This window comes from Mus caroli, unplaced genomic scaffold, assembly GCF_978045245.1.
Source record: "Mus caroli unplaced genomic scaffold, Mus_caroli_1 scaffold_9, whole genome shotgun sequence".
Lineage (NCBI taxonomy): Eukaryota > Metazoa > Chordata > Mammalia > Rodentia > Muridae > Mus > Mus caroli.
The window spans coordinates 51612600-51624993 of NW_028227264.1; the positions used below are offsets into that span (position 1 = coordinate 51612600).

The 12394-nt window shown below is 36.9% G+C and overlaps 1 protein-coding gene and 1 long non-coding RNA gene across 4 annotated transcripts in view; one reads left to right on the forward strand and one right to left on the reverse strand.

Annotated features, from left to right (window-relative positions):
- Cep85l (centrosomal protein 85L) overlaps window positions 1–12394 on the reverse strand; it is a 109879-nt gene that overhangs the window by 78950 nt on the left and 18535 nt on the right. For all 3 annotated transcript variants that reach the window (XM_021174136.3, XM_021174135.3, XM_021174133.3), the window contains one exon: window positions 10020–10178. Coding sequence is in view for 1 of the 3 variants with exons in the window: in XM_021174133.3 (XP_021029792.1) it covers window positions 10020–10178 (159 nt within the window). In the remaining 2 variants the exon portion in view is untranslated. The remainder of the gene's footprint in view (window positions 1–10019; window positions 10179–12394) is intronic.
- Window positions 1450–8871, forward strand: LOC147002641 (uncharacterized). The gene is made up of 3 exons (XR_015048418.1): window positions 1450–1636; window positions 3328–3515; window positions 8713–8871. It is a non-coding gene; the product is annotated as an uncharacterized LOC147002641 (long non-coding RNA).

Sequence of the window (12394 nt, forward strand, 5' to 3'; positions counted from 1 at the left end):
TATCATGAACATATGGGGTAGGAGCTGACTATTACTTCTGGGGCAAAAGATTGATCTAGTTAACTATGTTAAACTTCTAAAAATATTATTTGCTCAGGAAACCTAACCTAACTGTAGTCACAAATCTCAAATGGAAGTTATTGCAATGTAATCTAGCCCACATCTAAATTCCTCAGTGGAATCTGAAACTATCTGGGAAGCAGTGCTTTTACAAACTAGAGAACAGGGTCTGAATGCTCAGGAAACCATAAAAGAGCCAGTGATGGCCACTAAGGCCATTTAAGAACATCACTATAACCTATTAATATAAGTGAATTACACTTCAGATACCATTTATGACGTTTTAACAAAAATCTCAGCTTTCTGTTTCAAAATTGTACTATTTTTATCTGTGAGCACACTGATTCTATCTTCTTTTATATAGAACCTCCCCCATCCTCTGCATCTTTTCTGATCTATTCTTCCTATAACAAAAAGGAATTAAGTACAAAAAAATTCTGTCATAGATCCAACTAATAATAATCATAAGTTTTTAGTTAAAAATAAAATCTCAGCTGGTCGTGGTGGCACACACCTTTAATCCAAGCACTCGAGAGGCAGAGGCAGGTGGATTTCTGAGTTCATGGCCAGCCTGATCTACAAAGTGTGTTCCAGGACAGCCAGGACTACACAGAGAAACCCTGTCTCGAAAAACCAAAATAAATAAATTAATTAATTAAATAAAATCTCAAATCAAAATATTCTGGTTTAAAATGTAGTAGCATAACTAGACAATATGAATTGTAATAATACTTTAATCACAGGGCAATCATTTTCACTCATAATAACAGGCTTTATTTTTCTTTAAACTTTTTGCTAATGCCATAATCATAGGGTATTGTAACATATGGAGAAAACATTTTACACCACAAATAATACCTTCCTTTTAAATTAATATTTTAAAGTAATCTGTATTTTCAGATACATTTTTTAAAATATTTTGTACATGCTTTGACCTACAGGTATTTGCAGTTAAAGAATGGACTCTCAGATTATGCTAGCTAACAAAACATAGCCCTCAGAATAGAATCCTGGGCCGTTTCTCAATCTAATGTTGGTAGACAACACTGCAGCCTTCTTTCCTCCTCATTATGATCTTTGCAGGCATAGGCATGTGGGGGTTTAATGTAGAGCGAGAGGGGGGAATGCCAGCTCCACCACTGGAACACTGAACCTCTGGACACATTACTAAACTGCTCTCAATTAAGATGGGTAGATTTTACCCCAGGATTTCACAGTTAAAATTTTAATCATATATGAAATACATTATATTGCAAAATATAACGCTTTTCTGTTCAATTGGTTTTAAGATCTAGCTATTATATAGATGAAGCTTATTTTAAACTTTCCTTGTATCCCATTCTGGTCCAAATTCACAATCTCTCCTGCCTCAGGCTTCCAAGACTGACACAGATGAATGCTACCACACCTGGCTTATAGAAGATACTTTCATTCCTGTTAAGAGCATAGCACTGTGATATCTCACAGTCATTAGTACTGAAGACCCATGCCTGTAAACCCTTGGCTACATATTGTGTTCAAGCCAAGCCGAGGATACATAAGACCCTGTCTAAAAAACAGGAGGCTGCAGGAGAAGGTATGGATTTTTTGGTTCTGGATTTCCTTTTCCTTTGGGTGTGTGGGTGTGGGTGGGTGTCTTTTTTTAATCACCGGAGTGATTTCATTTGCTGCTTGCTTCTGTCTCTTCTTATGAATAAGCTACCATCAACTGCTATTCAAATACACCAACACTCCCTTGGCATCCAATTTAGCTTTTCTATGATCTATCATTCACATTAGTACATAAAGCCCAGTACACTTCTTTCTCCCAGACTCTGATCAAGCTGATCTCTCCACCAATACTGCACTTCCCTAAGCCTGCCCAGCCAACACCTACCATCTTCTGCTTAAACATCATTCTGTGAGTTTCTCCTGTAATGCACAAGACAGATATTTGTACATTTCAGCAGCCACCTGCTGCACGACATCTGTCCTTACCTCTCAGCATTGCTTCACTCAGCAGACTGCTTACCTACATTACAATACTTGCTGACTTCTCCACTCGACCACAGATATACAATCAGGCGAAATACCTGCTTCCTTTCTAACAATTCGATAGCACTGGCTCTAACACACAGGAGACACTAAGTGCCAGCTAAGCAAATACGTGACTAAGCAAACTCTTACCTCAGAGAGAGCCCTAGACTTTGCTTGTAAGATGAAAACAATGTATCAAATGATCCTCTCATAGGAATATACAGAATGAGCTCAGAGCACAAAGTATTAAATGGCCTACTGTCAATAAAAACAACTAATGATAAGACTTTAATTTTATGGATCTGTTTGAAGTAAATGAAATTAATTCGAGAAGCCCATCATCCCCTAAGAAAATTACCAGAGGAAATTGGCAAAAGCAAAAACTTGACTCTATCTGTACCTTTCTTTACTGTAAGTATTCTTAATAACCCAAACCTGACTACTAAAAGTAGGACAGTACAGTAAGGACAAAGTGAGGTTCTGTTGTTTGTTTTACAGATAAATAACACACCCCTAGCAGGAGCTATGCCATTTGTTTGGGACAGTTCAGTGTTTGTTGACTGGCTTGACACATGTAGTATTTAAAGCAATATACCACTGAATTAAAATGAAAACTATTACATGTTGTCTTATCTATACTCAAAAATTTAACTGGCAGTTAGTATAGATAATGACTGGAATAAATTAGTCCCTAAGTAAATTATAATTGGTTAAATCTCTGAATTATAAGACGCAGTATAGTATTATTTGGACATATCACCAACAAAAGGCTTGAAGAAAACTTATTAAAATAATTTGTGGGATGTTTTATTTGAAATGTTTAAGTTCAGATTACATTCGGTAACACTTAAACAAAATATATATTATTTAAAAAATTAATATGACAATATGCCATGGGAGGAACTTCTCAAGTAGAAGTTATAGTAAAAAGCCTTGACTAGAAAAAGGAGCTAACTACTCTAGAGGTTGTTGTATGCATGTTCCATAGTGTGGTCTCCCTTCCCCCACCTGCTTGAACCTGCTTGCTCAAGGGTAGAGCTACCTGCTCATTTGTCCTGCCACGCCTACTGCTGGACCTTGCCTTTGCTGCTTGGAGGCACTAACGTGTTCGTCCTGCTACTGGACCCTGAGATTGTTTGGCGAGAAATCGGGTTCCCTCCCCCTTCCTTTATAACTGAGTGTCTAGAAATAGTAAAATTGAGCTTTGATCAGAATACTGTCTTAGCTTCATTCCCTTCTCTCGCCGCCTAGCCCCTCTTCTCTTCCAGGTTTCCAAAATGCCTTTCCAGGCTAGAACCCAGGCTGTGATCTGCTGGCCGGACACAACATTTGGCGCCCAACATGGGGCTGAGAAACGGCAAAGGATTTTTGGAAGAGATACTGCTGGTTTGGAGCTCCATGGAATAATTAAAGGATAAAGGAAATTCATACCGGAGAAGGTATGGGCTAAGCTGAGACAGCGTTAAGCCCGAGCGCTGGTTCACTTAGGTTCAGCAGTGAAGCTTAAGAGGAGCTAGGCACAGGCGGTAGGCCGTGGCTCGAAAAAGCTACATTGTTAGGTGTGAGAAAGGAAAGGGTTTATTAAAAAGAAATTAATAATCAGGCAGATTGCCGCAGTTATAAAAACTGCATCATGAGGGAGGAAATTGTCCCAAATAGCAAGAGTACTCTGCCCCCTTTTTGTGTCTTGTTTAATGTCTGGTGCACGAATCTGTTCTCGTGTTCAATTCATGTATGTTCGTGTCCAGTCTGTATGAATGAATGTTCTATGTTTTATGTTAGATAATAAAGATGGTATAAAAAACTTTATCTGCAAAGCCAAGAGCTGCCACGTGTTTCAGCCAAAAACCAGACACGTGGCAGGAGGGCCCCTGATGGAAAAACTATTCGTTTTAAGAAAAAACAGCGAGTGCACAGCCTCTTAGTTTCGAATCTGATAAATGGTTCATGATTAATATGTTTGACAATAGTAAAGTGCTTTTTTATTCTATGATTGTAGCTACAAAAATTAATATTCTGATTGGTCTAAAATTAACTGCTTCATTTGGTTCTTTTTTATTAAAAATGTGCTCTGCATGTTTTCACATTCAGCTCACAAGTTGTTGGTTAAGATTAATAATTGTTACATTGCTACAGATGGTTAATGTTAAATTTGATAACTCAAGTTTAGAGTCCTTCCAACACGTGGCCTAAGGCAGCCCTAGAGGCTGGGTCTCTAAAGATATTTCTAGTTTAGATAATGATTAATGTGATTCCTATCCTAAATAGTAAAATTTAAGATAAGATTTAAAGCAATGCCTCTTTATTAAAACATCAAAGCTTGCTTTAATAGGTATTCATTGGTATTAATTGACATCCAAACTTCGTAATATGATAGTAATGCTTCTAATATTGATTTTAAAGGTGATAAATTGTTTTAAACGTAGGTTTTGCTTTCCCAAAGTTGTAGGTATTATCCTAACCTTACACAAGAAACTTAAAAATTATGGTTAAAACTGCCATTGTTCCATTGAATGCAGCTTGCAGTTTGATTGCAAATTTAAGATTGATGCTCAGGTTAAAAAGTATTTTACCTTTGAGTCAATTCAGGGCTCTGGGCAGCCCCAGAGGGGCTTGTGGACTTTCTTTTGTTTTGCAAACAATGCCTAAAAAAGTTTTTCGCTGTGTTCAAGAAAATTTCTTTTTAACAGTGTTACAGATCTATTCAGATGTTTAAAATAATGCTTAAATTCAAAGATCTTTGCTTCTAGTAAACTAGTAATCACTAAAAAATTTTGCCTCTAGGTATGGCTAATGTAGCTTTACATTATGTAAAAAAAAAAAAAAAAATGTTTATTGTTTCTGCTTCTTTACAAAAAGCCAAAAGTTTTAATCTTTCAGTATATATTGTTTCCTAAGTAAAAAATATTTTATTAACTAATGCTTCTCAAGGGAAGTTTACCTTAAATCCTTGCTCTCACCCAAAAGATTCAGAGACAGTATCCTTTTATTATTTAGTGTTTTAGTTTACTACAAAAGGTTTTACAAAAAATAAAAAAAGCTTTTATAATTGTTGTTAATTGGTAATTAAAAATTAGTTGTGCCCAAGACAATTCTTTGGCCAAAAAAAACATTATTGTAAAGTCATTTTTCTCATCCTCCCAGCCGATCGTTGGCCCACGTGGGCCCAACTAACTGCTGTGGGACAAAGTCTTAAGACACACAGTTGCCCCTGTTCCCAGCACAAATAATCTGGTTGTGTGCTGTAGATGGTGTTTTAAAATGCTAAACAATCATAGTCAATGCTATATCTCTGAGCTCATAATTACTTAAAATTGTTCGTCCCTCAAATACTATTAATTCTCAAATTTACAATTGCTTATACATATTTCTAGTTAATAAATAAATAAATAAATTATACACGTGTGACTCTTAATAACTTTTCAAGCTTTCTAGTTACAACTGTTCCTTAAAAAAATGATTAAAAGTACAATTAGTCACTGCCCCTTTACAGCCAAATATTTAAATGTTTTGTCCAACAAGTTATTAATTCAAAAGGTTAGATATTGTAAAATTTTAAACTTTAACCTCTTAAAAGACAAAAGAGAAAAATTGTATCCCCATATATACTATTTAGTGCATTTCCATGCACAGTATTTAAAACATACCTTTATTCACCTCAATTAAGCGTTGCCTATTTAAACTTAATTAATAGGGGGGAGAGAGGTTGGAGACCGTACTGTCGAAAGGGCAAGCCCTTCACTGCCTCCCACCCAAATAAAAAAGCCAACTGGCCTTGTACTAAAGAGCAGGTCTTACCCCTTCTCCCTGTTTCCCTGCCTGTCATCCAAAATTTCGGAGAAATATCAACTCAGTGTTATTCTTAATAAAGCGTATTTCAAATTTGTTTAATCAAACTTAGCCAGGGTTCCAACACCCTACTTAAAATGCAACCAGGTAGTTACCTATTCAGCACTAATTAGCATTATAAAGTCAGAGCCTACAGCCCAACACTATTCTGTTGTTAGTGGTTTACTAAGATAATAAAGACAGTCTTAGCCAGATACAGTTTACCATTAGAAAAGATAGGGAATCCCACGGAAACAGGTTTTTTCTTTAGCCCTAAAACTCAGGCAGAATTATTAAACATAAATAATTTTTCTGCCTCAGGCCAGCCTTTCTTTTTTTTATTTTTTTGTTAACTAATGGGAGGAGATGTGGTCTCCCTTCCCCCACCTGCTTGAACCTGCTTGCTCAAGGGTAGAGCTACCTGCTCGTTCGTCCTGCCACGCCTACTGCTGGACCCTGCCTTTGCTGCTTGGAGGCACACACGTGTTCGTCCTGCTACTGGACCCCGAGATTGTTTGGCGAGAAATCGGGTTCCCTCCCCCTTCCTTTATAACTGAGTGTCTAGAAATAGTAAAATTGAGCTTTGATCAGAATATTGTCTTAGCTTCATTCCCTACTCTTGCCACCTAGCCCCTCTTCTCTTCCAGGTTTCCAAAATGCCTTTCCAGGCTAAAACCCAGGCTGTGATCTGCTGGCCGAACACAACACCATAGTATATGTTGAACAAAGGTATATTAGCTGTGGGCATAGCTTAATGGTCAGACATTGCCTAATGTGTGCAAAGCCCTAGGTCAACCCCCAATAATGAAAAAAAAAAAAAAAAAGAAGAAAAACTAGGTAAGCAAGCTTAGATTAATTGTATAAATAATAAAAATACAGATTTCTGGTTAATAAATGACACTTTACAGAACCAAGAATTAAGTGTGTAGAGCACATACATCCCTTTCATATGACACTGTTATAAAACAACCCAGCAAACAGTGTACTTTAAAGCTCACGTTGTATATAAACATCAATCCATAAGCTGTGTTCTCACACAAGGTTACTCAGCATTCAGCAATTCTCTATAGTAGTTATTTTTAGGCCATTCTAAAAAGATATGCCATGAAGCAAATTGAATAATGAAAAAGGACTTGGAAACAACTTCCAAAGAACATGGGGAACCACAACCCAGCAATTGTTTTCCAGCAACAGAAATCATGAAAGGCATAACAATTCAGAAGAGAAAATATACACTAAAAATCAATTTTAAATCAAAAAAGACAGTAGCCTTTCCTACTAAATAAGCACTCTTAGGAAACTTATAAGAGAAAGAGTTTATCTGGGCTTACTGTTCCAAAGGGATGAGAGTCCAGAATGGCAGAGCATAGGCAAGGTGGCTGCAGCAGAAATTTGAACGCTCACATATTAAACCACAGCCACATAAAGAGAGCATGAATTGGAAATGACTCATAGTTTAAACCATCAAAGCCTAACCCTGATGCATACCTCCAACAAGGCCACATCTCCTAACCCTACCCAAGCAGCACCACCAGAGACCAAGTATTCAAACATCTTGAGCCTATGAGGCCATTCTCTTTCAAACCACTAGAGTAAAGTTCACCATTCAAACCACAATTCTAATTCATTTTCCACAGAAATGCTATGCTTCTGTTATGCATATTGAGTCTTCTATAAGTTCTATCTCATTTGGAGTCACGATTCTTCAAATTCCTTATCCTTCCTAAAATTTCTACCTGACTTGCCCTGTCTTCACATCTTGACAATTTTACCCATATAGAAAGAATAAGTAAATAACACTAGCTTCTAAGTCAGTGGTTCTCAACCTTCAGCGGTATCAAGTACCCTGCAAATCAGATATTTACATTACAATTCATTAAAATAGCAAAACTACAGTTATGAAGTAGGTTGGAAGTGAAAGCACAAAGTAATAATAGATGTTTGATAATAATAATAACAATGATAATGGTAATAATAATAAAAACAATAATAATATAGAGGAAAATCCAAGAGTTTTGGGAAATTATGAAAACTACAGTCTTCTCAGTGAAGGATGTTCAGATGTAGTCACTATTATGAAGACAATAGCACTCCAGTCTTCACAAGTCCTGAGATATACAGAAGATATTTTTAAAGTTCTCTTAGCTAAACTAAGGAAAGAAGGCTTCCAGCTGGAAATTTCTATAATTTTCTGATTAACATAATATTCTTTTGAGCTTAAAGAATTCACTATACAATTATTGAGTTTTTAAGTCAAACCTTTAAAAGCTACATAATTTCTCTCTAGATTTCATCTTATTATCTGAGAAGGCATTATACTAGAACCTCTAATATTGAGGAAGAGAATAAGCTGCTTAAAGCACAAATGTTAAAAGAACCTTAAAAAGACAGAGCATTCATAGGGCAACTTCTAGATCCCTGTTCTGTTATCTTTGCCACATCAAGATGTCTATAACTTTTAAAGTTTATTAATGAGAATAACCAAAAACACTGATAAAATTTTCAAGCCCAGTGCCCCTGCTTTAGTTTACTCTCTAGCACTTTTTATACTTTTCTGTTTAACCTCATAAGGTATATAAAACATCATGAACTGAACTGAAGTGTCTGTTAATGTCATATCATACTTAAGATACACTAAAATTGTTCTCTCTCTTGTTTATCTGTCTGTCCTCCCCCCCACACCCACCCCTGTAAATATGAATTCATTTGAAAGTTTTTTGCAGATGAAATCAAAATGAAGATATCAGATAGAATTAGGCAGAAACAAATGCCACTGACTGGTACCTTCAAATGCATTTACCTTATAAGGAAAAGAAAGAGCAAGATCTAAAGACAAAGAGGACATGAAAAGGAGACAGAGACCAGGAAAGGATGCCATAGGCTGCCAGAAAACTCCATGCCTTTTGCCTAAGGCCTTCAGAGAAAAGAGCTTCCCAACATCCTGGTGTTACACAGTCTAAAACCTTCAAGGAAATAAAGGTGAGTCTTCCCTGCTGATTTGCATAGACATAAGCGATATAAGTGGTGACAATTCACAACAAACCTGGAACTGCAGCACCCAAGCCATTCTAAGGACTCTTGGGTCAATATGCTGATTTAGGGTTTAGATACTTGGGGCCTTCTAACAAATTTAACAATTCACTCGGGGTACAGAGACAAGGTCTTACTTATTATGTAGCCCCTGGCTACCTGGAACTCACAGATATCTGCCTGCCTCTGTCTCTCAAGTCCTGGGAGTAAAGATAGGACAATATGCCCATATGCTAACAATTGTTTAAGTTATTAATCTGATCATTCCTAGAAGTATCTTTCACATTCTTATCCTCATATGACTGTTTTTCTTTCCTTTAAAAAAAAATAATAAACCTGATTCTAGGACTCAGGTCTTCCTACTTCAGTTAAATTCTCCTGGATAATTCAAAATCCTCTGAAGGTAAAATGAAAATTAACCATCCAAGTGCAATTGTGGTACATTCAAATGGCAACGGTCCCCATAGGCTCAAATGTCTGAATCCTTGGTAGAACTGTTTGGGAAGGATTAGGAGGTATGGTCTTGTTAAAGGAGGGTGAATAAGTCACTGGAACAGGCTTGAGGTATCAAAAGATTCCAGCCCTTCCCAGTGCACTCTCTGCTTCCTATTTAGGGCTCAAGACGTGAGCTCTCAGCTTCTGTTCTAGCAGCTTACTGCCCAGAACCTCTGCTCCCCCTTCATACATGCTAACCCTCTAGAACTGTAAACCCTTTCTCTTAGATACTGTCTCAGTCATGGAATCTTATCATAGCAACACAAAGTAAGTAATACAATAAGTGGCAATACAAGTTCATCTATTACGATGAATGTACTACTCTGGTTGAACAGTGATAATAAGGAAGGATGTATATGTGTGGGGTAAGAAGTATATGGAAAATCACTTTCATCTATAATTAACTTTACTGGTGCTCTGAAAATACACATAAATGAAAATAAAAATCTTTTTTTAATGCAGGGGAAAATGGAATATAATCAGAATTTAATTTGATATTTAATATATAGCAATACTGAATATTACCAGCAGCCTAAGCACTTCCTTATAGTCTTCAGATCTGTCTCTTGAACCACTCTCCATTACCTTACCTTCCACGCTGTCAGAACAAGAAGTGCCAATTCCAGTGTCTCCACTATCAGACGTTATGCTGTGTCTTCTGAGATGGTTATTTCGATGGTTAGATGGAACAGCTGTGGCCTGCCATAATGATTCATTACCAGGTAACCATGCTGATGAATAATCTGAGCCTGCGAGGAAAAAATACACTGTTAGGACATGTGGAATATCTGTCTAAAAAGAAATTCAACAGCTACCCTACATATCCCAGGGCTGACAAGAGGATGCAGACTCTGTTACTCTGACAGCAGAGCTTTCCTCTGCCTCTAGTTCTTGAACTGCTAAAGATGGGCTGCTATCTGTCTGACTTAAAGTCATAATCTGAGGCTGGGAGTAATCGCAGGACTCAGAGGCAGAGACAGGCAGATCTTAAAGATCTCTGAGTTTGAAGACAGCTTAGGACAACCAGTTCCAGGACAACCAGGAATTCTAGGGAGACCCTGTCTCAAAAAAAGCAAAAAAAAAAAAAAAAAAAAAAAACAAAAACAAAAACAAAACAAAAACAAAAACAAAAACAAAAAACAAACAAGCAAACGAAAAGCAAATCCAATTTGGCCTTATGTGCTGGTGCACAACCATTATCCCAGCTCTAATCCCAGCACTCGGGAAATGCAGGCAGGGAGACCAAGAGCTCAGGGACAGTTTCAACTATACATTGAGGGGGAGCCCCACCTGGACTACTAAGACAGGGTTTCAAAAATAAACAAAAGAAAAAAGAAACCAGAAATGTCAACAGTCTGTCCCAGAGGTGTTTAAGCACACACCTCTGATTCCACACACAGGTCTTAACTATAGCTGGACTTTAGGGAAGGTCTAGTTGAATCTTCCATTCATCATGAAAGATTTAAAAATAAAGTTTCCACCATAAACTAGCCACTTCAAATACCATTTTATTTTTAAAAGAATTTATTTTGTTTCTTTAATATCTTTTGATAAATAATTTACTAAAACTTCATTTAAAAGTTTCAAGTGAAAAAAAAATTAAAGTGCACAAAATTAACTCAACCCAAACATTTGTACAGTTAGAAGAGCCATTCCAAAGCTGCAGAGCTTCATACTGGATTTTACACTTTCAATATTAGGTATGTTTCTATGTACTGTCAAAACCAACCAAGCACAAACAAACTAATGACAGAGTTAAAACAGAAAGCAGTTAGCTTTTGCAAAAATTCTAGCTATTACAGTAAAACAGTCTCAAAGTCCAACTGTCTCATAATAAATGATTCAGCCTGATCATTCATTCCTCTATTTGGAAAAAAGGATTGCTCTTCCAAGAGTATGTAACAGCAAGTCAGGGTGATTGTGATATAGTAATTCCTAAAGGTCTTACTAAGGGAAATTTATTTTCTTTGAGTATTAGAAAGACAAGTAGTTTAAATGTCTTTTTCCAGAGTAAAACAGTCTCAGTTTAACTATATGGTACATCAATCTTAGACAAGGTCAAATGTGAGTCATGGTTAATTTTGTATGTGAACTTGACTGTATCACTGGGCCATAGGGTACTTATATATTTAGACAAACATTTCCTAAAACAAATTTCATTACACATATTTAGAGAAAGAAAGAAAGAAAGAAAGAAAGAAAGAAAGAAAGAAAGAAAGAAAGAAAGAAAGAAAGAAAGATAGATGATGAGTACAAGTGTGCGAGTGCATGTAGCACATAGCAGTGTTTATGTGGAGGTCAGAGGACAACCAGCACAGACTGTTTTCTCTTACACCAGGTGGCTCCTGGGGAATCACACAGAAGTCACCAGGCTTAGGTGCAAGTGCCTTTACCTGCTGAGCCATCTCACTGGCCCTGGACAAACATTTCAGTAAGAATATTCTTGGTCTGGGGTAACATTTACATGGGTAGGCATAATGAATGACTCTGCTGTCCTCAATGTAAGCAGACTTTATCCAACCAGCTAAACACTTGAATGGACAAAAAACTAAATTGGGGACCTTTTTTTTCATTCCTGTTGACCCCCAAACTAAAACATTGGCTTTTCTTGTGTTTGGACTTGAATTGGAGCAAAGGTTCTTCCTGTCTGTTGAGCCTTCTAGCTAAGACAATACCCTCAGCAAGTTAAGTCTCCTATTGGCATCTAAGCCAGCTCCAGAGTCATCATCTCCTATTGGATCTGTTTCTCTGGAAAACACTAATACAGACTGGGAGAAGTAGGGAAACTCTAGAGAACAATGACCAGAAGAATCTATACTTTCCCTCACTGTACTTCAATATCACCTGTTCAACAGACTCCCAGAGCAAATGACTGCAACCTTAATACCTGGAATCTAGCATATACGACAAAAATTTAAAATCTACCAAAAAAGATAATAGTAAGCCTAAAACATTGTACCTTCAC